The 27,823-nt window shown below is 43.2% G+C and overlaps 1 protein-coding gene across 1 annotated transcript; it reads left to right on the top strand.

Annotated features, from left to right (window-relative positions):
• The first annotated feature begins 18,516 nt into the window (after window positions 1-18,516).
• On the top strand, window positions 18,517-25,929 carry LOC108349347 (disks large homolog 5-like). Its single transcript, XM_063274779.1, has 5 exons — window positions 18,517-18,718; window positions 19,461-19,623; window positions 20,779-20,910; window positions 21,575-21,751; window positions 25,328-25,929. The coding sequence occupies exons 1-5, from the start codon at window positions 18,568-18,570 to the stop codon at window positions 25,410-25,412; spliced, it is 708 nt and encodes a 235-aa protein (XP_063130849.1). The 5' UTR covers window positions 18,517-18,567; the 3' UTR covers window positions 25,413-25,929.
• Window positions 25,930-27,823: the final 1,894 nt, after the last annotated feature.

Genomic DNA, 27,823 nt, shown 5'->3' with positions numbered 1-27,823 from the left:
ACAGGATTGCTGATCAATAACTACAAAAGGAAAAAGGAAAGCATGTAATTTTCAGGACAATGAATGGATCTTGTAAAATCATCCTGGATGAGGTGATCCAGATCAATGAGGACAAATGGGATATATATTCAGTTTAAACTGAATGTTAATTGTTCCACAAGTGTAACTGTATGATCAGTTTAGTGTAAGGGTCAAGGGACGTGGGCCAGACTGTCCCCATTTCGGTGTTGTTTGCCTTGATCATACAGTTGTATGCCTTTCTGAAAGAGAAATGTATTCATTTTTATTTATATTGGTTAATTGTTCTTTGGCTGACTTTTGTCTGTGGTCCCTCTGCATGCAGTTCTCTCAGTGGCCAGAAGAGGGCAGGAGATATGCTGTTATAGATGATTGTTAAGAGCCCTATAGGTCCTCTGAGTGAGCAGCAGATTTTGCATTGGGTTCTGTTGTTTATGGTTTGCCTCTCCCCAACTGGTTATCTCTGATGTTAACTGTCATGAGTGTCTCTGACTGGATCCAGCCTCATTGGAGGAATATAGAGCTCTGTGAGCTGGGTGACAGCTGGTCTCCTGGGAGTCAGGTAATACTGTCTCTGTTTAGGGTGGGCCTCCTGGGTCTCTCATTAGATCAGGCCTCCAGGGTCCCTGGAAGTACAAACCCACAGCCTAACAGAATTTTGAGAGAGTCTGTACTGTTATTTTCTAGCTTCCCTTCCCATTTCCTACATCTTCAATAGAGCACAGAGTTGACAACTATGAATTATATTTCCTAGGTGCCTCTCAAACCAAGAGTTTGCATGTGACTAAGTTTTGTTCAGAAACATATGAACAGAGTCCATAGGCAAAATGTCTGCCATTTTCTTCATGATGTTTACCCTCCGTAGTACTGAGGATCAAATTCCCAAATTGTTAAAGATAGTTGATTTATTCAATATCAAGAAGGTATGTGTAAGGTATCAATATCCAGTGTTCGTAATTGTCTTATTTTGGCTCCCAAAAAGCTGCACTTCCAGACCTGAGGGTCCCTGAGGGCTTCGAGTTGCCATTGGCAATGTTTGGACAGAAAGACAGAAGGACAGGGCAAGGGATTGGGAGGGAGTGGAGGATGAAGGGAATCACCATGATCCAGAGTTAGAAGGATCAGAGTTTAGAGCTACAGGAGAGAAAGCAGCCTACAATGTAGGTGGAAGGGAATAGGACCCTATTGGGGGAGTGGGGTGTTTCCCAGAAGGTAACAGGCAGCAAAGATAAAACATAGATTTAAAAGGTGTTAATCCTGTGATGCTGGGTGGAAGGGAGGTGTATGGTAGCTGTCAGGAGGATTAGAAATGTCCAGACATTGACCTTGTGTGTGCCTTTGTGTGTGTGTTTCATTCTCAAAATCAGAGAACTCTTTGGCAGGTGCCATGACTGCACTAAGGAGCCAAAGCTGTTTAATTAATTCACTGCTACAGTCTGGTACAATGAGGTACCAGGTGAGGGTCATATTAAACTGGACACGGGGTACACAGCCCAGTCAGCCAATGCACAGTTTATTTAGTTTCATTTCTGTTAAAGACAAAGCAGGATAAAAGTTTCCCACTGTTTCTAGTTCTCTCCAGAAGCTGTTTCCCTAGCCATAGCATATCTTGGATCTTAGTGACCCAAACCACTTTGCAGAATGAGAAACATGTCAGCCGTCCAACTCTTAGACGTGTTAGAGGTGCTGCTGTCTAATTAAGCTATAAAGAAAGTTACTTTCTCATGAGAAAATGACCATGAAGTCCACGTCCTCTGGTTTGCAGCTTCCTTGGCAGACAGAGCACCAGGATCCTCTGCTTGAGGATGTTCACCTCCTCTGTATCTCAGTGTGATGAGAGTGAGCGAACCATCCTAGGGTGCCCTGCCTCTGGAAAACTAGGAACAGTCGCCTCACGGCATTTCTCTACAGTACAGTAAAATAGTGTCACCCCTAAACCCTAGAGAATGGCTCATCAGACAGAGGGACCTGAGACCCTGAATAGTCAGAGAAATGCTGCCCTCTGTGGATTGGCTGCCTAATTTTGAGCTATCACAGGCAAGGGAAAAGTCTCAATATTTGCACCAGATCCAGCCCTTTCCAATAGTTTGGCCCTAATTAATTTAAGAACACAATTATTTTAGTATTACTAATTTATTCCCCATTTCATCTACCTAATCCAGACTGTACCTAAATCGGGGAAAATGAAAGGAAGTAAATTCTTAGTCATCTCAGATGTCAGAGTCAGGGACTTAGAGAATTATACAACCTTTGTTGTGTAACTAAACCTTCAAGTAGTTCCGCTTAAACCTTGAGTGTGACCAAGCAAGACTAAGCCAGAAAGCCACATTCTGGTTCACTTTTATACCAGACTCAAGGACAATCATATACAATACACAGTCAGTCAGACATTTCATGTCCTCTCCTGCTCACATGGGAAGCCATGGAGTCAGAAACTCAGACGATAAACTTCAGTGCAAACACAAGAAGCCAATTAAAACAACAACCACAATGAAGAAACCTGGTTTGGTGGCACACACCTTTGCTGGGGGGACAGAGACTCCATGTCCTCCCTAGCCAGCCAGCCCAGCTGACCTGTCCTATTCCGAGGCAATGAAAACTCCTGTGTTATAAAAATGGTGGTCGGCACCTGAAGAGTAACACCCAAGGTTGTCCTCTGGCCTGCACACGTGCAAGCTCACACATGCAGAGCCACAGGACCACACGAGCCTGTAAAAGGTTTTTCATGAGCCAGGAAGATAGTTCAATGGGGAAAGGTTCTTGTGTGGCCAAGCCTGACGTAATCAGTTCAATACCTGGGACCTACACAGAAACCTGACTCCTACCAGATGGACCTGACCTCCATGCTTTGAGGTTTGGTCTGTTGCTCTGTAATGTAATGATAACTGCAGGCCTCCACGGCCTGATTGTCCCAGAGACAAGAGAGTCCACATGTAGACCCAAGTGATACTGTGTAAACTTGTGTCCCCAGATCTTTTCTGATAGGTGAATAAAGATGCCAACAGTCAACAGCTGGGCACAGGCAGGGTTTAGCCTCCCAGGACTTCCCGCATCAGAGAAGAACCACAAGTGGGAAAGAAGGTGAAGGGGGGAGGAAGCCGCCATGGGTCAGGTGGTTGGCTAATTGAAGTTAAGAGCAGCCCATACGAAACACAGCAAATTATATAGTGGGATTATTAGCTGGGAAACAGACATAACAGCCAGAGGATCCATGGCTGCCCAGCTCCTGTGCTGATTAAGGCTTAATGTAAACATAAAGCTTATGGGTGTCTTTTATCTGGGAACTAAGTGATCAGAGGCAGGGGAGAAACCCCAGGATGGGCTCACATAATTTCTACAACATCTACACACACAACTACTGCCCATCTACACACACAAATAATAAATATAACTTTTAAAATGGGGATAAGGAACTTGTCATCATCCATGAGGATCCAAGTTCAATCACTAAAACCCATGTGGTAGGAGGAGGACCTTCTCACTCATTGTTCTCTGACCTCCATATGTGTGCAGTGACACATATAGACATATGCGCACAGAATACAACAATGGATTAATTAATTACTTAATTATAGGTTTTTCATATCATTTGTCCTTGGCCCCTGCTCACTTCTGTCTTTTGTTTACAAATGGACCACAAAAGGATTTTTTGAGAACTTGATGCAGACATTTGCACTTGGACCAGAATTATTGTTAATGTTGGCATTCATTCTACACTCCACTGAGCCAAGGTTCCTGGGCAAGCCATCCCCAAATAGGACTTGCCAGCGCCATTTCCACATCTAGATACCAGGATAAAGAGTCCCACTTTTAAATCCCCTGCTTGTGAGTTCAGAGCATTCCAGGGGTATCTGAAAAGATCTTCCCAGTACAGGCCCAATACCTCTGAGACGTTCTCATGCTCTCCCCACCCCAGCTTTAGAACCCTGATGGTGGCCTGGGCCCTTGAAAATGAAAGAAGTAAAAACTTCTTGAGATGCTGTGGCTTTTTGTTTAGCTTCTGGTTCTTGGTGGCTTTGAGGAAAAGCTAGATTATAGGAAAAAGATTTTGCACATGAATTTGGGAACATAGAATTCACATCCAACAAACTGGGGACTGGGCTCAGAGCTGGAGAGGGGAGACTCAGGTGGAACTGAGAACTGTGCAAAGCTACATCCCATTTCCTTTTGCCACTGCAAGAGCGGGAGAGACCCATTTCACAGTTGTGCTGTGTTGTGCTGTACTAGGCTTGGTAATGAGGAAGCACAGGGCCTCCCTTTGTAGCCTCAGACTCCAGGCTCTGCTGTCTCAGTTCCCCAAGCATCAGGAGGGCAGGTGTGCACTGCCACAGCGCTAGCAGTAACAGGAAGATTTCTGTGTTCTATTCTCTTCTTCATGGGCTGAGGCTGAGCCTGGAGTCTCCATGTCAGTAGCATCCTTCAAGGCTGTTCCTCTGCAGCTCTGACACCTTTTTTTTTCAATGTAAACCAAGTTTATTTTTCCTTTGAAATAGTGTTCATATAGCACTACAGCTAGGTAAACAATGTGACATAGTACAAGTCTTCTCAAAAGCCAGAGTTTTGTTTTCTTTGCTGTTTTTTAGTGAGCTTTTTAAAAGATGCAGCCTATTCTAACAGGATAAATATTTTTAACCATTTCACTTTGAGTTAATGATGGCTCACAAATGAGCAACACTCCTCATTGAGGAAAACAAAGAGCTGTTGTCCACAAGGGACAGCTCACTCACCCAAACAAAAAGAGCTGTGTAAAAATCACTAACTGTTCCCATATTAAACCTTGACCCCTGGGGAGATGCCTGGGGCGGTTCACTGTCAGAATATTCAAGTCCTGGGGCTCCCTCTAGAGGAACGACTTGAAAACCTTCAAAACTTCATTTGGAAATAACAATTAAAATCTGATTTTAACGAAGCTATAAAATTTTAAAGCTGAGAGGTAACATTTGAACATTTTTAGTTGGAAACCTCTCCGGAAGGTGTCATGCTCTAAAGCACCCATGAAATGGGCACAGCCAGTGTCCTTGCTACTCTTCTAGTCCTTTCTGTACAGCAACACAGGGACAATCATCTCCAGTTTCTGAACTGCAGTCAGCTGTGAGCCTTGCTCCAGTCTGGGACAGCTAGCTTTCCTCAAGGTCTTAGGGATAGCATTATTCACATTTGAATGCCTGCAGCATCGCTCACCTTTGGCCCTTCTTCCTCCCTCCTTCCTGTCCTTCTATTTGTCTTTGCTAGACAAGGTTCTGCCATTAGACTGTCACCCCACATCTGAGTTTTTCACAGGATTAAACCACCAAATCATATAAAGTGACATCCCCTGAGATGACAGCTTGTTTCCTTGTCACTTCCTTGTGACTGTTCTCTTGAGAAAGGCTCTCAATGCACAGCCCAGGCTTAACACAACCAAGAGACCCTCCTGCCTCTGCTCCCAGTCCACATCGCTTTCTTCTTAAATGAGATTCAAAGCTCAAATTTCAACATATCTCCCTAGTACTGGGAACTTTCTCTCTTGAAGACGGTCTGATAATTTAGTGGGCCAGCATTGATTTGAATCAGTTTGGCTTTGGGTTGGTAAAAATTTTCACTGACTTCATGGACTTCATTTCTTCTCTTTGAGAGTCTCTGAGAACCTGGTTCTTATTTTGTTCTTCAGGGCCCAAGAGTCCAGAGATTAGAAATATTGCAAAGGTGAAGATTCTAGTAAGAAACCTTGCCCCCGGGCTGGACAGATGGCTCAGCAGTTAAGAGCACTGAATGCTCTTCTAGAGGTCCTGAGTTCAATTCCCAGCAACCACATGGTGGCTCACAACCATCTGTAATGGGATCTGATACCCTCTTCTGGTGTGTCTGAATTTACAGTGTACTCATATACACTGAAAAAATATATAAAGATTTATGTATTTATAAAATAAATAAATATATCTTTAAAAAAAGAAACCTTGTCCCATAAACTCAGGCTTAAAGGAAAGGCTAAGGAATTAGGAGTAAAGACAACGTATTTTTACACTCTGTTCATGGGGAGAATAAAAATCAGTAAGATAGACAGAAAGAGGACACTAAAGAAAACAGAGCCCTGCCCATGAGACCTTACAGGTACCTGTTGGTTGGGGTTCTCTGTGAGCTTCTAGCCCCAACATCATCTCACCTGGATGTTCTACTAACATCATGCCTGGTTGAGTTACAGTTGTTTAAGATCAGACATAGTACCAGTGTCGTAGTCAATGTTCTATTGGTATGAAGAGACACCATGACCATGACAACTCTTACAAAGGAAAACTTTCAATTGGGACTGGCTTAACATTTTCAGGGGTCCAGTCTTTTATTGTCATAGGGAGCGGGGGAGGGGGGCTCGCAGGAAGTCATGGTACTGGAGAGACAGCTGAGAATTCCACAGTCCAGTCAGCAGGCAGCAGGAAGGGAGCAAAGACATTGGGCCTAGCTTGTCATTGTCATTTCCTCTTTTTGATCAGCAAGAAACAAATAGATTTAGATCTGTGGAGTTTTCCTGTTTCAGGCAAATGTGGTGGTTAGGCCCTATAATTCTAACACCCTGGAGACAGAGGATCAGTCATGTTGAAGACCAACTTCAGCCCATAGTGAGACCCTGTCTCAAAGAAACACACACACACACACACACACACACACACACACACACACACAAGAAAAACAAAAAAAGAAGAGCCTGAGGAAATGGACCACACCTTGATTATATAACCTTCTGGATACCCTGAGAGATTACTGGGGTCAGGCTAGTTGCACAATAAATCTTAACAGTGAACAGCACTGATCAATCAATAGGCCTTGACTGAATATGAAGAGAAAGGGAGTGGACCATAAGCATTCATTGCTCTCTGAGTTCTCAGGGTGGATACCATATAGACAGCTGCTCAACCTGTCATGGTGAACTGTGGCCTCCAATTGCTTGCGAACATACACCCCTTCATTAAGTTGATTCTCAGGCATGTGTTTTAGGAATGGGGAAGGAATTCATGTGGTAGGACATGTACAAATCAGCGTGAAAAGGCAAGCATGTTAAAAGTAGGGAAAGGATCCAGAGGAAGCTTCATAAACAAAAAAAATCTCCAAATTGCAGTCCTTAAGTATACTGTATGTACAACACCAACATTCACAAGTAAAACACATCCATATTTCAAGGAGAGACATTCTAGTCATGTTGGCACATGTGTGTAATCCCAGCACTTGTGAAGATGAGGCAGGAGGATCTCTGTGAGTTTGGTTCAGCCAGGACTACATAGTCAGTTCAAAGCCAGCTTAGAGTTTGTCTAAAAAGAAATTTTTTTCAGTGAGATAACAAGTCCAGAATAGATAAACAGAAACGTCCAGCAATAGAAGTGTTACTGAGGACGCAGACTGATAGGAAGCACCCAAAATCCTGGGATGTGGTGTAAGTTGGAAAACATTTTTATGCCAATAAAACTAGGTGTTCCCATCCCCTGTGATCCTGAAGTCACATGCGTGTGTACACTGCATTAGAGGATCTGCCTTCTCAGACCCAAAACCTGCATTTCAAGATGCAGGAAGCAGAGCCACACTGGCTGCAGGGTGAGTCTGCAGGGTGAGTCCGCAGCCATAAGTGTTGTGGATACCCCTCAGTCCTGCAATTCTTGAGGGAACCAGCTACTAATGGTCCAGATTTGGCTCCTCAACCCTTGGTTAAGTCGTTAGTGTGAGCAGGCTATGTAGTCTCTGGGGCCTGGAAAACATTTGACTGTCATTCTTGGAATTAATCTGCTGTGCTTGGCTAAAACATCTTCACCCAGTAACTACTAGCCGATATTTTGGTGACATTAAACATGTACTCTTTGCCTGGAGATTCCCCGGGGTGACCTTAGATTGGTCCCATTTCTAGCTGATTGAATTGGAGGTAGAGCTTAAATTGGCTATGAGCTCCCTGCTTCTGATCTTTTGGATTATCAGGGTTTAATGTCTGTCCTACAAACAGAGACAACGTAAGAAAACTACAGTTTATTGAGGTTGGAAGCCCACTCTGGCTGGCATCATTGCCATGGCACCATTCTGTGAATGGCATATAAAACTGGGCTCTAGCATTCATGTGGTAATTTGTGCTAAACCAAGTTTGCTGAGTGATCAAGACAAGAGAGATGAAGAAGTAGAAAATATTTGGTAACTTAACATACGATTTTATAGTTTTAAGCTTGGAAAGTTGTTATAATCATACCAATACTATTTTAAAATGTTTTATGTGTTCAAACATGTATGAATTAATTAAACGATTAGTGAAACATAAATCTAAAGAAAATAAGAAGACTATCATTATAAGAACTGTGTCTGTGTTATCTTTAGTGTGTTTGAGACTCTGGTGCTGACCTATATTCTGTAGCCCCGTTTAGCTGGGTGTGGTGACAGTGGGTGCTGAGGACCACAATGTATGGGCTTTCACTGTTGGTTTCAAGCTCTGTGTCAGGATCCTCTCTGTCCACATAAGGTTTCCAGTCTGGAACATTTGGTCAAGCTCAGACATGAGCAAGGGTTCAGCCTTGTGAATAGTCCTCTGGGTCTGTTGCAGGGTCTCCAAGAATGTGATGGGGGAACGGCTAGTAACGTTTATCTAGTGAACATCTCAATATGGGGGGCATCTGACCCTTAGGAGGTTAGCATAATTTTCATTGGTCTCATGGACACATTTATTTTACTGTTCCTGAGTTTTGCAGCTTCTAGGCACAATGTAATTTTAGATAAACATTTAGGGCCTTTGCCAGATTTAGGGGAAACTTTGGTCATGAAGGTGAGGGCATTGTCAAATCTCAGAGGTAGAGGCAACCCATATACAGAATTTTTTGTCTTCTGAGTATGTGTCTCTTGTTCAACAAGAACTGCCATCCATTTGCCTCCTGTTTCTTTTTGTCACTTGGTCTTCTTTCTGTCAAGGTGAGGAGTCCCTTCTCTCTAAAAAGGGCCCATGGACACTGGCATTGGCAAATGCATGTCAACTGTTTGCAGTATGCATGTCTTTGCCCTTCTCCCAGCAAAATGAATGGGATGAAGCCAGAAGGTCAGCCCTTTGTGCTGAAGTCCATTGGCTGAGGGACTGGGCCTGTACCATCCTGGGTCGGTGACCACTGCAACCTAGTGTACCTGATTCCATGTTGAAGAAAACTGCTCCATATAAACCTCTCCATGTGTGACATTGGACCGCATCAGTCAATTTTAGGAAGGGCAGAGTGCAGTGCAGTGGAGCCCAGAGTGGAAGCCAGAGGCTCCAGCCAGCCCCAGAGCAGAGCAGGATGCAGCAGCCACAACTGCAGAGGTAGCAGCAATCAGACCTGGCTGGGTTCCTGCTTAAGACGGGAGATGAAACTGCTCATATCCACCTTCTACCACAGCTATGGTTGTTTCTGTATTGTCAGACCCTGCCTGCAGGATCTGAGCTTTGAGCTCCTGTTGATCAGAACTGGAGGGGCCAGAGCCAGAGCAGTTCCTGGAGTTCATTTCCCCTCATGAGGGTTGTTATTGGGCCTCTCCACATCCACGGCTATGTCCCTCCTCTGTTCGGTGGAGTCTGATGACCTGAACTTGGCTGCTGTCTTGTAGTGGCTCCATTGGGTTATCATGTGGTAATGGGCTGGCTGGGCTGACGGCTGTCGTTTTTTTTAAGTCAGATATGGGTCTGGCCCAGAAGACGTGCCTCATAATGGGTTATTTCAATGTCATGCATCCACTTCCTGCGGTTCTCCTCAGGAGGATGATGAAGGTGTAAGTTAATAACAGTTCCTGGCACAAAGTCAATGTATTTATTAGTGTGGTTGTAGCCACAACAGCTCACAAAAAAGCAGGCCAAACAGGATCAAGTCTTTTGGATAGAGAGGCTATCACTAGCCTCCTCCAGGATCACAGTGCCTGAGACATCCATCATAGCCATCCTACTCCATAAAACCCCTTCTGGGCCTGTGTCCATCACCCACAATACTACTCAGGAGCTCCTACTGCTAGCATCATCATAGCAACAGTAGCACCGGCTTGCAGCCACAGTTGCTGCCAGAAGAGGGGTACAGCATGGATGGGCCAGCATGACCTATGAGCCTATGGGAAGTTGTGAATCATCCCAGGGGCAGCAGTAGCTGTTGTCATAGGAGGGCTCACTTCCCTTCTTTTTTGGATCTTTGTCTCCAATCCATAGAAGTGACAGAAATATACAGAGAGATAGATACATAGAGAAAATTATTACGGTCTCATTCATACATTCATGCACCTGAAGAGACCATATGGATCCCAGTCATAGATCCTCACCACCTGCATCTCATTGGCCTCCTAAACAGAAGGTGCCTTAACCAGACTTAGCTCTAGAGGTGACAAACCAGACAACGTTCAATTTTGATCCTTTTTTGGACTGGAGGTGTCAGATTCTTTTAAAGCATTGGCCATCAAAGAGATTTCATGAGCAACATCTCAGGTTGTACAACTCTTGGAGTTCTTTCTTTCTAGCTCCAGAGGACTCCAAGACAACCAGTGTTTCAGGGTCTGGACCAGAGATGGCAGTGTGTTACTGGGAGTGGATTTTGATGTTGCAAAGGCCCCCACCATTCTCAGTTGGCATTTGTTTCTTCTACTTCTTCATCAACACTGGAAGTCTCAGCTGTTCATGCCACATTTTCTTGCTCTAAAACTCTGAAATTGCAAGTCCCCAATTAAATATGTCGTTCTATATGTCGCCTGAGTCACCTGTTTAGTCCTTCTTAGTTTTAGCATTCTGTTAATAGAAATAACAACAAAAATCAAGCTTTCTGAATTTTTTAGATTCTTTGCCAGGGCATGGTAAGACCTAGCAACCTTCATTGTGATGATTTTGAAGACTATAGTGATTTCTAAATCTTGCTTTTCTCAAGACTGGATTGGTCACCTTGTCAATAACAGATGGGGCCTGCTGATTCTTTTTACTAAGTCAGGTAATTGTGAAGGGCAGGAAAAGGAAGCCCCAAACACCCAACTGTAATTAGCTGTGAACTTAGCTTTGCTGCACCTGGAGGCCATTCTGGGAAGGGAAAGCCATCCATTCCAGGCCGTCCAATGAGAGGAGGTGATTGGCTTAATCCAGAGAATAGGTTGAGTAGAGTTAAAATTTGCATTTCTGATAATTCCCAGGCAATGAAGCTACTGGTGCTTGTCCAGGTCACAGTTTCAGACGTGTTGGTCTAGCATGCCTGACTGGTAAGTGAGGAGGTTGTTCAGGTTTTGATATTTATGGAATTTCTACTCTCCTGAACGTCTAGGAATACATGGCAAGTAGGCTTGAGTCTAAATGAAGAACTTGTCCTCATAGTTTCCATGGTGGTTAGTGTTTCTTGATCATCAACTTGACAGCACCTAGAATCTCCCTGGACACACACCTCTAGGCACCCAAGTGGAAGATCATTTGATTATTAGCTCTATTATATAAGGCATTACTAGATGTAGGTTAGCCTCGGGACATGCCTGTGCAGAACTATTTTGATTAGACTAATTGAAGTGTGAAGACCCACCCTCTGTGGTTGACTGGGACAGTGGACTGGATAAGAGGGATGAAGTGATCTGAAGACCAGCGTCTTCCTCTGCTCTCTGCCTGCAGTCAGTACAACAGCTCTCAAGCTCCTGCTGGCTTGACTTTCCACTGTGGTGCATCTTGCAACTATAAAACAAAGTAAACTTCTCTCCCTTAACTGTTGCGTTTGTACACATATTTAATCACAGCGACAGAGGAGTGACAAAGCCAATCAACTGTTACTTAAGGTCCTGAAAATCCACAGGAATCTCAGCCAGGAGTTATAACATTTTGTCCAGGAAAACTGGAAATTTAGGGGGAAGAGACACTCTTTCACACTGCTTCTCCATTCACAAGCATTTTATGGGAACACAGACACTCAGAGACAAAAAGTGGTCAACTGCAATGGAACTTAAAAGACACAGACTCCAATGACATGGTGGATTCCATGAGTCACATGGTAGATCCCATGAGTCACATGGTAGATCCCATGAGTCACATGGTAGGTCCCATGAGTCACATGGTGGTTCCAATGAGTCAGATGGTAGATCCCATTAGCTCTGCTTCCTAAGCCACTGTGTACTTATCTCCTTTTCCCCTGCTACCTGAATCTAGCTCTATCTTGCCTGAATCTTTCTGCCATGTGTCATGGTATTACCACTTTGATTTCCCATGATTCTGTGCTTTTCCCTTTGTATTCTGATGGCCATGGTGCTTGCTCAAAAACCACCAGCTGTAATAGATTTACTCCTGGTGCTATCCTATAGCCACATAGTTGAATTCAATCATTAACCTTAGTGATTTGAATTCTGCTGTGCCTAACATTAGCTTTTGTTCACATTCAGAGGACAGAGCCTTTGACTCCTTTCTATCTTTGAGGGGAGCCTTTCAACTAGGCTTCTCTGCCCCTGCACATAGAGTCTCTATGTCCCCTTTCAAGTACATAAATTCTATAATAACCCTCCCTCCAATTCGGTTGGTTTCATACCATGAAAAACCAGGGCCAGGCTCTTTACAGATTCATTACTTCCTTACCTTGTCCAGTACAAAGATTGCAGCACTGTATCAGGTGTGACACATGCTATCGTGCTCCCTGGTGCCCCTGCCTTCCCCAGTCATAGTCCACATCCCAGTGTGAGCCCCCAAGTCCATCTATCAGACTGCCCTTATTTCAAAGCCCCCAGTTATAAACTGCCAGAACTCTAGCTCCTACTGCTGACCCACCCATCACTCCCCAGTGTGGAAACTGCCACTCTTGCAGCGCCTTCTCTGTGAGGTTTGGGTCATGAATCCCACACTTGGGACAAGATGAAGCTCCTAAGCCTGCTGCCCTCCTTCATGCCTGCCTGCCTCTGCTCATTCTGATGCCTCAGACCCAAAGCTCACCCTGGGTGCCTTTTCCTCCTATTTTCTCAGTTTAGTTCTCAAGACTTTTTCAAATACACTTTCATGTAAAAGGAATACTTCTCATCTCAAATCTTGGAAAACATAAAGTATTATGGACAAGAGCAACTGTGATTCATGCTTTTGATTTATTTTTGCAAGATATTTTCTTGTAGACATATTTATTATTCCCATCTGTAAGTAGTTTGTATATAAATGTGTGTTTGAATTTGTTTGTTTAGTCCTTATCCTGGTAGTACCTTTCGTTTCTCTCTTTTCTTCTACGTATTGTAAGGCTACAATTTTTTAAACTGTAATTTTGACAATATCTCTAGTTCTTCTTTGGAATGGAATTTCAGGTTGAAAATGCTGGCACCCTAGGTCTTTTTAGGCTCTTAGTGTATCTGTAGCACGGCTGTTGTCTAGGAAGGATGTAGAAATTGACAAATGTCCCAGAGGATCATGAATATTTACATCTCAATAACCTCCATGTAGGTCACAGAGTTTTGCTTGGCCGTCCATCATTTAATTCAGCGTCTGTATTTCTGTGATTAGACTGCATGGTTTTCTACATTTCTCAAGGATATGTGTTCCTTCTTCTGTGCACTGTCTTTGAATGTCCTGTCAGTTTTCAGTTGTCCTGTGTAGCCATTCTCAGTGCTTTAAGGAAACACCTGCTCCCTGAGAAGTTCTTCAGACAGGTTTGCTCTGTTGGGGACATCTTAGCACTGCAGGAGCCCATTGCTACTGAGAGTCTCCATTTACATTAAACCGTTCAGGCTTGTCTCCCTCTAGTGGACAAGGAGCAAAGTGCACCCAGCCAACTGCTGTGCATGAGGTCTGGGCCAGGGATTTAATACTTTACTGATCAACCAGTGAGGATCCCTGCCCAGTGGACTGTAACTGGACATGGCTGTCATCAGAGCAGTTTGTCAGCATTTCATGTAAAACAAACAGGAACTCTAAGCTCTTGGATAAGCCTAGGGAATTTTGTTGAGGTAATATTAAGACCTACTTTGGAAAATCCACACTTGCATAGCTAGAGATTGAAATATTGATGCCAATTCTTTGCTCATAGAAACAATATCAGATGCTTTTCTTTTACATAAAAAACATCATTCTTTGAAAACCTTATAAAATTACATTTATGGATTCATCTGGCGCTTTATTAAATTCTCTAGCAAATACCATAGCGCACCTTCTAACAGTAGAACACAAAAAATTACACCTACTTGGAAGTCTTCTTCAGCTCTGTCCACAAGTTTAAAGGTTTCATAGTAAGAATGGTAATGTTGGGGAGAAAAATCATCCCACAGATAAAGATAAAGGCTTTCAGAAGGAAGGAATTTCATTATTTTGTTTGTCTCATCCTGAAATTTTCACCCTGTGGCTGATGGATATGGACAAGGAGCCTGTAAAGAGAAGCCTGAGGAACATCAGGGAGACGCAGCTTACTGACTCCCTCGAGGCCTGCATTCTCAGATCAAAGATCCCAGGCTTCCCCACACACATCTTTTGATTTTATATTTTTACTTTTGTATTAGTTACTTTATTTACATTTCTAATGGTATCTCCCATCCTGGTTTCCCCTCCACAAGCCCCCATCCCACCCTTTAGCCCCATGCCCCTGCTCCCCCACCCACCCACCCTCTTCTGCCTCACTCTCTAGCATTCTCCTACCTTGGCCCCTCAAACCCACACAAAATCTTTAGCTAGTGTCCTCATATGCATACTTTATTCAGTCCTGTTTAGCTTCTATCCACTATTATTTGTTTGCTTAAAAGTAACTAGCAGAGACATGGACACACCAGTGAATTGGGATTTTGAGTAGAAGTAAAAAGATAGGAAGCATGATTATTAAAATTTAGGAGGTGATCAGATGAAAGACCTGGCCATCTCATGTGAATTAGTCTTTTGCTTAAGGTAGATTCTATATAAGGTGGGAGTAGGAGGTATGCTAAAGATAGACCCCTACTTTCCTGTGTCAGCCTCCATCTATGCCCTCATGTCACTTGTGTCCCTGTAGTTTCCTCAGAGCTCTGTGAGGTGCCTCAAATCATGACTCTCTCTGCTGCCTTTCAGGTCACATTGCTACCGAGATCAGAACAACCCCAGACCACCATTCTGAGACTAGATACTTTTTCTTACGGCCTTAGACCTCCCATACCTACTAGATTCTAAATCCACAATGAAACAAATTGACCCTAATGGGACACAAACTTCAGAAATCATTATCAGTAGGAGTAACTGTGGTTAAGATCACTGAAGGCCACCCAGGAACATCTCTCAGAAAAGACGCACATTCCTAGAAGGAATCTCCTTAGCCTCTGCCTCCAATCTCCACAGCAGTCAGTGTCTTGGTTATTTCAGTCCAGAGCATGAGGAACTTGACTTCCATTAGACTCATCTCTCACCTGTCACTGCTGTGTGGACACCGTCTCTCTCATTCCTGCTTCACGATGCCAACAGTAATGGTGGTGACCGTGACCACTTAGACCCTTCACTTCCCTGGCACAGTCCTGTGGCTTTTAACGTTTTCATGTTCTTATACAAAAGACTTGTGGGTAAACAGTCATTGTCTTCATTTTACAAACCTAGAAATGCATTAAACAGCCAAACAGCACTGTCCTTCAAGTCAGCTTAAATATCACCCTTTTTAGGAGTCTCTTTGAGATGGTGTCTAAAGGTCTAAGTGTCCAGGTTAGAATCCTCTCTTCAGAGTCGTGGCTTTCAGGGAAGATGGAGACATCTACATCTAGTTTTCCTAGTTTTATGGAAAGTCACTGCTCCTGCTTCCCATGATTCTGAAGCCGGAATGCGATGGAGTGAAGATGGCTTCAAGAACAGGTTCTGGGATATTATAAACACTTGATAATTAACTCGTGTATCATTTGCTCAGCAGGAGGTGCCCCTTTAATCTGCCAAGCTCTCCATTAGCCTTAATCATTCTTCTCCCTTACAGTCTGTGCAGATGCATAGGATGTTTTTCTCATTGTGTTTCTCACTCAGCTACAGTGTGCTGGATGAGGTAGGTAGGATGAGGTCTGATGTCTACTGAATGGATAGGACTCAGACCACAACCTTAAATTGATTTAGAACCAAACATTTCACAGATGTGGGATATATTTCTTGGTTATGTCCTCAGAGAGAGGTGCGGTGAAATGTAATTCCAACCAAAATTCCAACCATGTAAGAATGGTTGATAAAGGAATGGTTCTTGTATAACTAAAAGAAACAGTATACTTTTAAATTAAAAATATATTTATTTATTTTATATGTTTAGGGTTAGAGGCATCACTGTACACATGTGGAAATCAGAAGTTAACTCATGGGAGTTCGTTCTCTCCTTTCTACATGTGCATTTTCAAATCATTTGTACATGTCTGTGTGTGTGTGTGTGTGTGTGCCCGTAAATTCATGCACACTCATATATATGCATGTAATTAATAATATTCTGAATATAAACAGAGCACTTGTTTGAGAGAGTGCCCTATGGTGGGTTCAACACTTATTGAGTAAAAGTTTTTGTTGTCAACTTGATGATGCTTTACAAGGATGATGGGGATTCAAACTCTGGTCCTCACTTTTGCATGGCAAGCGATTCACTAACTGCGCCTTCTCCCCAGTACCCTACAACTACATTTTATAAGCTTCCTATGTTTACTATATGATTAGTAGACAGATTCAGGTACTATTCATTTAGATTCATGAAGTATGAGTCCTTAGTGATTTTTGAGAACATTAAGAGGTCCTTAGATGCCTGCAGTTGTGGCTCATCTCTTCAATCCCAGCACTCGGGAGGGAGAGGCAAGTGGATCTCTGAGTTTCAGGCCAGCCTCGACTATGACCTTGTCTTCAAAACAAAACAAAAGAAAGAAAGAGAGAAAAAAAAGGAAAGAAAAAAGAGGTCGTCAGAAACAAGTCTGCAGACTGCTGCCTTCGGCTAGCATGAAGTCTCCTGAGGAGGTCAGACTCCTGATAATTTGCTATAGTCACGAGGTACTAATAATAAACGAGAGCCACTGTTAGTAACCATGCTGATATTAATTAGTGAGGCCAAGCACTGTGTTCTGTGGTGTACATATACACAAGCACACAGGCATGCACATACACTCACACGCTCATAGGTGAACAAATACATATTTACTCCAAATTGTTTGGAACTAGAAAACCTTTTATTTTTCCCCAGAATGTGGAATATGTGCATACCCAGGAGACCTGGTAGAACAGAACCCTCCTGGAAGTGTCCCAAGGAAGCTTTGGAGACCTTGGACACTTGCATGGTGCAGCCCAGCTCCCGCTTACTCTGGTGTCAGGAAGGTGCAGGCCAGCCAAGCTGGGCATCTGCATCTTGTGCATGCAGGCCAGTTCCAAAGATGGTTCAGCTAGTTCTTGGCCATGCATTCTTCTTGGCCTGAATCCTTTTTGGAAAACTGGTCTTCCATGGAGTTAGTGCTCCCAGGGACCTCCATCAGCCACTCCTCAGTGTCATCCAGGGAGGGCTTGTAGCCACAAGGGCATCACTACTGGCCATTCACCTCGTCCTACATGAGGTTGGTCCTCTTCTTGGGATGGATGCCCTTAAAGCTCAACAACTGCTACCAGCAAGTGAGAGCCGTTGGCCAGGCAGTGGCTTCCTGCGGGGAAGGCCTGTGTCAGGCTCCTGCAAGCACACTACCACCGCCTCCTCCATGCCTTGGTCAGCAGCTTCCACAGCTGGTTGATGAGATGCTCTGGGTTTTCCCACTCCAGGGCACGCAGCTCGGCCTCCAGCAAGGCCGTGGTCTGGCACAGCACCATCGGGGGTTGCTGTCAGAAGTCAGCAGGTTGCCCAGGTCGAACTCCAGTTCTAGCTCCTTGTGCACCATGATGTGGTACAGCTTCTCTGCTTCCTCCTGCTCTTCCTTGGCCAGCAGCACCTCTGCATTCTGCCCCTCCATGGCTCTCGCTTGGGTCTCAGGTCCCTCACTTTTGGGGATTTTAACTTTTAAAAATGGACAGAAAGTTTACAATTTGATGTTTGCCCTAGATGTGAGCACCTATGTTGCCAAGAAAAGTGAGGTTCCATTGCACAAAATGGGGTTGTAAGACAGAGATTTCAGGAAAAAACATGGGTGAATATATTGAAACCATTCCTCCTCCAAGGCACACTCCATGAAACAACATTCTCCAACTTGCATACATTTAAAGGTGTAGGAAAAGAAATATTGGCCTCTAGGGAACAGAAAAAATTGTGGGAATTGGATTATATGTCACATGCATGGACCCTGGATCCTGGGTTTATACATTTCAGGAAGAAGAATATTCATCATCCAAGGTCTTTAGATCTTTGGCTGTTAACAAATATGTTCTATCCATTTCAAGGCCTGATACAACTCTCCCTCTCCTCAGCAACTGAGCTGTAATGAAGCAGTGAGAACTCTGAAGCTCTGGAAGGAGAGTGTGCGAATGGGTGTTCCCTCGCTCAAAAGTGAGTCTCTGGAAAAGCCACTGCAGAACCTGGTCAGTCTGGGTGGATGTCGTTAGCAAGTAAGCTATGGCATTTCCCAGTAACATCACCGGTAGTGTCTTCCCTGGAAATTCTCTTGTATCCAGGAGACACTAGAATCTTCTGTGATGTCAGCAGTGTTGTGGTGACACCAACTGCCTGAGCGATTTCCCTTCATTTCCTAATGGGTTCCCGAGGAAGCATGTTCTCCAGGATCCTCAGTCTCTTTCGGAGGGACAATCATATCCATGTAGAGACCAGACCAAGGCAGAGGGAGGCCAGCCTTCTATCACGTTGGAGAACAAGACGAATGGAAAGGTCCTTGAGGAGGTCAAGTGAGTACTGGGCAGTGAAAGGGGAGCTTCCTGGAGGAGGTTGGCTTGAGCTGGTCCTTCCAGGAGTCGGACGTATGATTTAGAGCCTCAGTCTTCCTAAATGTCTGACCCAGACTCATCAATTTCTGATCATTAGTTTGACAGAGAACCAAGAACTGTTATATGTCAAGGGGCTTTCCTTGGATCTCTTTAGTGTCATGGGCAGTGTCAAAGAATACCAGGATGTGCCTGTGTAAGAATAACAAAGTATCTCTCTCAGGATAGGCTGTTGAAGCACTTCATTCTCAGCTGTGTCCTGTAGACTACGTGGGTAATTGATGTCACGAGGGATACTCTCCTGGTCATATATCATGGTCACAGTTACTTTGTACTTGAACACACGTGACTAGGGATTCAAGATGTTAAACAGTTTGGACTCAAGGACTTACCTGCCTCACATCAGACATTAGCTTAGAAGGTCCTCCAATTCTTCTTTTTTAGGCCAGCTTTAGAATTTCAGTGCAGAAGGGTGGCTATAGGAGGTGTGGTCTATATCTATGATGGCATATGTCACCATATGTCTATGATGGTGGGGAACAGGGACTGAGCTGAGTTCAGCTTAAAGATAGCTTTCTTGTTCTGTCAGGGAGTCACTGTATCTGTAGAACTGTTCATCCTCAGACTTCTGTTTTAGAGTAAGCATAGTTTTTCTTGACATTATGTCCCCATATATGCCTGTTTACTGGTGTTTATCTACCTACAGAGTCTGATCAGAAGGCATCATCCCAACCCTCCACGACACCTGTTGAGGAGGAGAGAATGAAGCGTTTGGAGAACCTCAAAATTGCCCTCCACAAGATGCAAAAGGAGAGAGATGAACTCAGGAGAATCCTGGCGGATTACCCTGGAAAGAATTTAAATGACAGGTAGTCACAGTGCAAGTTCTGTTAAATCCACATTTCCTCACATCACAGTAGGCTACAACTCCAGGATGGGCTCATGGTCAAAATCACTTTCCTGATTGCATCAGAATGTGAAGATCAGATGGGAATGAGAGGGTGGCACAGGCTATTTTGATTCCTACAAACGTAAATCATAGCCTATGGCCTGAATTACAGTCTGGGAATAAGGGTAGTAGAGTGTGTGCTCTCATTGTGTTGTTTAAGTAGCCTGGACAGTTGTTGGGTTGTGGGAATTTCTAGGTGCTCTGATTATGACCAATCATTGTTGTAATTGACGTGGAGGTGCTTTGGGTTCAATAGGTCCTGTGAAGAGCTGGAGGGGCCTAATCCCTCTTGCTGCCTCACAGTGTGTGACTGCACTGTCAACAGGGTATCATTGCTTTTCTCTGATTTTATTGATTGTATTTTGAGATAATGCCACATTCTTGTATTTATTTGGCATTCTAATTGTATGAGAGAGAGAGAGAGAGAGAGAGAGGGAGAGAGAGAGAGAGAGAGTGTTTTGTGTGAGTTTGTGTGTGTGTATGCATGTGTGAGTGCGTTTGTGTGTATAACTTAAGATCTGGGTATTCTGTGTTCTGATTTGGCCTGAGAATTATCCTATGTCAATTTCCATGGCATGATAATGATGTGGCTGAGAGCCTCACTTTGAACAGTACAACATTTCACATCTGCTCAGGTGGACACACATGGCAATCTCCTGGTGTGTGTTATAATTTCTTTTCCCTGTAAATACTGTCCATGTTCCTTTGGGTTTTCATGTAGCAATAGATTCTATGATTGAGAATTGTTATCTAAGAACAGGAGAATAGGCTTCATGGGTTTAAGTTGGAGCCTGGATGGTGGCACAGGACCCTCGAATGTTCCTGGCAAGCTAGTCTATTCCTTCAAACCCTGTCAGGGAGCTCAATCAAATCAGCTCCCTGCTTTTGTTTCCTGGCACTGCTGTCCCCGTGGCCATAATAATAAACTTAATAAATACCAAATGGACCCAAAACCAAGGAGCAAGGGTGTGGCATGTCCTAGGCTGGGGTAGTTCAGGATTCAGTCTAAATTCATATAATTCTTGTATCCTTCATTCATAATGTTATTTGATCCTTGGACCATGCCCTGCCACAGGAACAAGTTTGAGTCCGAGATGCTCATGATGCAGCACGAGGAAGTGATGACCGACATGAAGAAAATGAGCGAGCAGATCAATACCGCTTTGGTCAAATGTAAAAACCTTACACTGGAAAATGACTGGTACTGGTGAGTAACTTACAAGGTTGTGACCCCAGCACTAGGCAAGCATATGTCAGCCCATTCTTATCTTTGAAATAAAGTGAGGATCAGGCTTTATAGTGTTTGAAGCATACCAGGAAGCCTGTCTCTAAGGAAGGCTCTAGGATTTTTACCTCTTGTAGATAGTTTGAACAAATGGAAAGAGACTGTGAGATTCATCAGTCATTGTCCTTCCCAAATAGGGATCCTGTACATAGAAAATGTGTGAACAATGATGGAGTCATCAATCAATCCTGATGCTCTGGGGCTCTGACAGGACACACACAGCACACACACACACACACACACACACACACACACACACACACACACACACAGGACACATAGAAAGATTGGCCTCCAAGGGACATTCTAATAAAAAGGACATATAAGTACACACAGGGATTAAGTCCTCTTCTAGGAAAAACTTGAATCAATGGTGTCAGGTTTTTGAGAAGTGCCCTGAGTCTTCTAGAATGTTGCTCTTTTCTCTATTTGACCTGTCTCTAGGTTATGCTCCATGGCTACTGTGGACTTGGACTATAATCTGGGGCTCTCTTCTGATCAGGACCCTAGAAGGAGTAATGGACTTGGAGAAGTGGGAGGAAGTTGGAGACTGGCTGGGATTCACCATTTTTTCTTTGTGTCTCAGCCGCAGCTTCTGCCCCCTCCTAACTGAGTGTTTTGAGCTGAAGAACAATGCCCAGAGAGCATGGAATGAGTACAAGAGGCTTCTAAGGGATCAGATTGCACTGGAAGAATCCATTAAGGAAACAACAAGGTTCTGTGGGGAAGCCAGTATGAAAATCCGAGTAACAAGCAGCCTCAGGTAGGATGAATGAAGCATCAAGGACAGGTTTTCCTGATATCTAAGCAGAAACCAAGTCAAACCAATTTAACCTTTCTCCAAATTATCCAGAAACTCTCCTAGGTCTCATCCAGTTGTTCATTTCTTTGCCCATTTACAAAACTTTCTGTGATTCTAGCTTCATGCAAGAAACTGGAGGATTGACAACCAAATCCTCCTGCTCAACTAGAAAATGCATTTCCTTAAGGGGGATCTGTTGATCACACATTGCACACTTACATGCCATTATGCTAGAGGGATGCCATGTGGTAGCCGTCTTTGTAGTGCACAGAACTGATTAGAGTTCAGTTCAATTGCTAAAAGAATGGCTCTCATTGTCAATCATGATGGGGCTTGTGGACATTCTCTCCTTTCCCCCGTACATTGAAAATGGTCCCTTCTGCCTGTCCAAATCGTGGTTCATAGTGACAGAGCTTGAGAAGCAGTGTGTCAGTCCTGTTCTATGTCAGTGTTTTGGTGTTCTTTCCTGGGGCTTCTGTCCTGGAGCTGACTGGATGAACAGGGATGTAAGAAAGGCTTCTCTCAGGGTGAGGGTTTGTGTGAGATATGTGAGGGTTAGAAGGAAATTTTTCTCCAACTCTCTCAACCTCGTGTGCCCAAGAAGTGCATTCCCCACACAGGTTTACTCTATAAGGGATGGATAGCAGTGTCTACGCTCTCACTTGACACATTTCCTTTGCCTAATCTGTATTCAACAACTGTGCTTCCAGAAGGATGGCCTCCTCATTCTTTTCTGCTTCTCACTTATGATTTCTCTCTCTCTCTCTCTCTCTCTCTCTCTCTCTCTCTCTCTCTCTCTCCGCACCCCTCCCTCCTTCCCTCCCTCCCTCTCTCCATTTCTCTCTGACTCTGTGTGTGTGTGTGTATGTGTGTGTGTGTGTGTTTGTGTCGTTGGGCACAGATGTGTGAACATGGTTATGGCTATGGTACATATGTTACATTGGGAGTTGCTTGTTTTAAGTGTTTGCGGTATGGGTGCTTACATATAGAAGTGTGTGTATATGTGTGTTTGTGCATATGTGTGTGTGTGTGTGAACACAAGTTTCTGAACACAGACACATATTTATATATATATTGTATTAGTCTATATGTACACATATAGAAATGTAAAAGAGAGAAGAAGAGGAAACACAATGTTTCCAATTAGTTTTAAACTGTTCTTAATGGGGTTTTGATTACTATTGAAATTATTACAGTGGGAAAACTATTCATCAACATTGACATTACTTGGAGAAAAACTCAGGAATAGGGTACAGGGATTTGAGGAGAGTCTGCTGTGTGAAATCCATGTACCTGAGTGTGGAAACTGCTGACTCAGGGCTCTTCTGCCTTCTTTGCTCTCGGTGTAAAGTAACACTGGAAGGTCACGTGCTTGTTGTCTCTTCTCAACATCCTGGTTATGTTAATCATTACCTGCCACCACTTTCTTTCCAGATTGGCCTAAACTTGGTTGAATATACATTGGCTTTGGAGTTTGCTCTGGAATTTGTTAATTGAAAGATTAATTTGCTTAGAGTTGAATCTGCAGGCAGAAGATGTCCAGGACTTATGCTGAGGTGGAATCACATCTTTGCCTCAGACAGAACCTTAGGCTCAAAATAGTCCACAGCACTCACCCTGTGTTGGGTCTGTGGCACTCTTAACTATTGTTATTCAAAATCATTTGTTCTGAGTGAAAATCATCTGTAAGGAGGGTTTAGAAAAGTGATGACCCTCAGACATTGCTGGAGGTGTCAAATGGGTAGCCCTGTGAGAAGCCATGTACAACTCTTGTGAAAGTTCAACCTTTGACACAGCGATTCCAGAACGAGAAGTAGGTGTCAGCAGAGAAACTGTGGCACATTAGTGTTGTAGTGGTTCACCTCAGAGCAGCCATGAAGCAAAATTATCCAGAAGTCCACCAGTCAGAAAGTGAAAAGGTACAATGTTGTCCAGCCCTTCCATGGACTGTGGCTGAGTTTGATTATACCTGCCAGCATTTGACTTTGAATCAGTCAGCCTTATCTCACTCGAATTATATCTGATAGCATCCCAGTCCAAGTTTTACCTTGGATTGTGGTTATGGAGATTTCCTAGCTGTTTGTGCTGGTAGTTTGGCTCCCCGGTCAGGTACTGTATCCTAAAGGGTCCTCATATTGAAAAATGCAGCTCACTTTGCATGCACTGGGAAACAGTGAGCAGAGGACAGAAGAGGCTCACCTGCCCCCACCCAGTGCTCTCTTGCCTGAAATCAGCCTCCTGTGCACAGCCTTGTGACCTTGCTAAGCAGGCTTGGCTAACAGGCCTAGATGTCACATTTCTAATTTCTGATTTTCATGGGAATATACTTTATTGGCTGAGCTGTCTTTAGCCTATGCTCACTGTGTACTTACCCCATTCCAGGTTTTTTTTTTTCTTATGCCACAATAGTAGACTGGGTGATCTCTTCTATTACCATTAACTGGGAAACTAAGCACATTCTGCAAAATACTCTGCTTGTATGTGTGAACAAATATATTTGGGTGAGTTCAAAGGTGTGTCTGTCTGTCTGTCTGTCTGTCTGTCTGTCTGTCTCTGTATACATGCCTGTCTCCATGGACAATATAATCTTCTAATGACCAGGATGAGGAGAGAATGTAGGAAAGTCTGTAGGACGCCCTGAATCAGAACAAACTCTTCACTGAGCAAAAGGCCTTGTCTGAGAAGATGCGGCATCATTTCGGTGTCACTGAGATGATTTGAAAGCACAGGATGAGAGGACCCAAGTAGATTACCTGTACTTATAAACTGTCTTATTGGGTGTGTGACTTTCATCATAGTTATCAGCATCTGTCAGCTAGGAGCAGCTCAGAATATTATTCCTGTCCATTTTAAAAGAAATTCCATCCATGAAGTGTATGTGATCCATAGAGATTCTGGCTATTGTGTACTGATCCCTCCAGTCTGAGCTCTCTTGTATTATCTGAGCCCAGTGCCTTTAAGCCTCCCCACAAATAGTTTTATGATAACCATAAACAAAGGAGTGGTATAGATTATTTTCTGCATGTGTATCTCCTTTAGAGTTCAATGCCTACCCTTGGCAAGATTTCCATGCAGTATATTCTTGCCAAATATAATATCACTTCAGTGTGCATGTACTTCTTTAGATATTGTTTCTCTGGGTCTTTGCAGATATCGAGGTTGTATTTGGACCCCAGGCATATTCCTGCAGTGGAGGAATAATGATAGTCTTCATTTCAGTGATGGACAGGCCTCCAAGGCCTTCCTATTGTTTTCTAGGTTGTTCACATCTCTCCTCAACTGACGTTGAGACATTGCTACATGATTTTAAAATATAATATATATGGACGATTGGAATTATCTGCTGTTCACTGTTCAATTTTTAGCAGTTTTAAAAGCTGGGAAAATATGCAGGCCTGTGGGATCTCTTACCCTTCTGTCCTGGCCATGAGAAAATGACCTCAGATGAAAGATCATCCTGGATTATCCTGCTGAATTGTGCGCTGTGTATGGGAGAAGTGACATGGCAGGTCCTCACCAGGCCTTTTCCACCCCTAGGTCTGAACACTCCAGCAGACGCTTGCCCATGGCCCAGACCAGGACTACAGCTCTCAGAGACAGACCTGTCCACCAGGAGCACTGAGGGTGCAAAGATTGACAACACCTCCCGCATCTCAGTCCTTGTAACCTTTCCAATCTTGGGCTGAATTTGAAAGACCTTGAGATGTGGCATGGAACACGCCTCACGTTTAACCCTTTGACGACTTGTCCATCAACAACCAACCACCCTGTATGAGGCAGGTCTACATTCCTCTTGAAGAGATTTTACCATCTTACCTGCCGTTCTGCTGTGTTTGCAAGGCCAGCAACAGGCTGGAGTTACATGTTGAAAAATCAGCATGAATTGAATGCTGACTAATTTACTTGTTATATTTGGTTTTTAGTTTGAAGTTTGGTTGTTTTATGCATTTGGTTTTATTTGTTTAAGTTTGAAGTTTTTTATTCATTTGTTAACTTTAGTGTATGTAATTAATATTAATTAATTAATATTCCTAAGGCTATATACATTGAACTCATTGACTCCCCAATTTAAAATGTTCTTGAATAAATTAATGTTTGTCTATAAATAAAAATGTGACCTTTAACCCTTCACTCACAAGGCCGTCCTGAGTCGTGTGTGGTTCTTCCTCCTGTAACAGCACAAGTGTAAGGCAACAGTGGTTTTCTGCAAGTCTCATGCAGCGTAGGCTTCATCATCAGTTCACAGCCAGCCAGAGCTATGCAGGAAACTGTGCTCTTGATGTAGACAGTGTGTCATGCTCTGTGGAACCCCCCTTCATGATGAAATATATCCTTGCTTTATCCCTGTGCTCACAAATATAGCTTCCTTTATAATGACAAACAAAGGAGAAACACAGAAGTATTTCTCTAATACATCTAATTGGAAATAAAACAATTCAGTATGGGAATGTAAAATGTTCAGGACACACAGACTTTGATGCCTGTGGATTCCTTGAAATATAGCATCAACTATGACTGCACATTTAATGAATTCCACCAATTGTAGAGGAATGAACATTTTTACTATTTTTGTTGTTGGTTTGTTTGTTGTTATTGATAATGATGTTTTGCTGAGTTCATTTTGATATATATCATAGCTTCTTTTGGGCGGAGGTCTTACAGTTTTGAATTATTTCTTTTTTTGCAATTTGTAGTGGATATTTTTATCTATATTTCAAATATTCTGTCCCTTTCCAGTTTCATCCCATAAAATCCCTATTCTCTCCCCAGAATGCCTACCTCTATGTGGGTGATACCCCACATGCCTGTTGTCTCCCTCCCACCTCCCCATATTCGTTTTCATGCAATTCTGCCAGCGGCCAGCAGAGTGCAGTGGATTTCACTGGGATGTGATGTGACAGAGAATTGTTAATTGCCCCTTAGGTCCTCTGGGATTCAAATTCTCAAACAGATGAGCCATGTCTCCAGTCCCTGTCCTGGACTTTTGCAATGAATTCCATTATTTACAACTTGTCTGCCAATTCTGTGAGTTCATTGAGAGAGCATTTTCTAATTTGTCATTAATGATTTTTTTAAATGACCATTTACAGAAATTGTTAAACATTATTTCCCTGTGCACATTCACTAATGGGCTTATATTTGAAACAGATTTGAAAAACTAAAACACTATATTTAAAAAAACGTAATTCAAATGGGCTATATACATAAGCATAATACAGTTGAAGAAACTTAAATGACTTAGAAACTCATATTAAATATTTATTATCCTTGGACACGACAGAAATGCCAATCAAAATTATTCTGAGATATTTTTTCATACCTTTCATAACTTAGTTCAGTAACACATAAGAGAATTCACTCCTACTGGGTTATGGAGCAAGGGGAACATTGAGATTCTCCTGTAGATTTGCAATGCAAATTTCTGTAGCAACTTTGGAGATCAGAATGCTGTTTCTTCAGGAAGGTGGTAATGGGTAAACCTCAAGATACAACACCAAGGCATATATCCTAATGTTGACTCATCCTAGTATAGACACCCTTTCTCCACCATGTTCAGTGACGCTCTCTTATAATATTCAGAATTTGGAAATATTCAAGTGGTCCCTTACGAGATGAGTGCATAAAGAAAGCATGGTGCATTTCCAGACAGGATTGCTGATCAATAACTACAAAAGGAAAAAGGAAAGCATGTAATTTTCAGGACAATGAATGGATCTTGTAAAATCATCCTGGATGAGGTGATCCAGATCAATGAGGACAAATGGGATATATATTCAGTTTAAACTGAATGTTAATTGTTCCACAAGGGTAACTGTATGATCAGTTTAGTGTAAGGGTCAAGGGACATGGGCCACAGTGTCCCCATTTTGGGTGTTGTTTGCCTTGATCATACATTTGTATGCCTTTCTGAAAGAGAAATGTATTCATTTTTATTTATTTTGTTGAATTGTTCTTTGGCTGACTTTTGTCTGTGGTCCCTCTGCATGCAGTTCTCTCAGTGGCCAGAAGAGGGCAGGAGATATCCTGTTATAT

This window comes from Rattus norvegicus, chromosome 15 (assembly GCF_036323735.1).
Source record: "Rattus norvegicus strain BN/NHsdMcwi chromosome 15, GRCr8, whole genome shotgun sequence".
NCBI lineage: Eukaryota > Metazoa > Chordata > Mammalia > Rodentia > Muridae > Rattus > Rattus norvegicus.
This window is presented reverse-complemented; position numbering and strand designations above follow the sequence as displayed.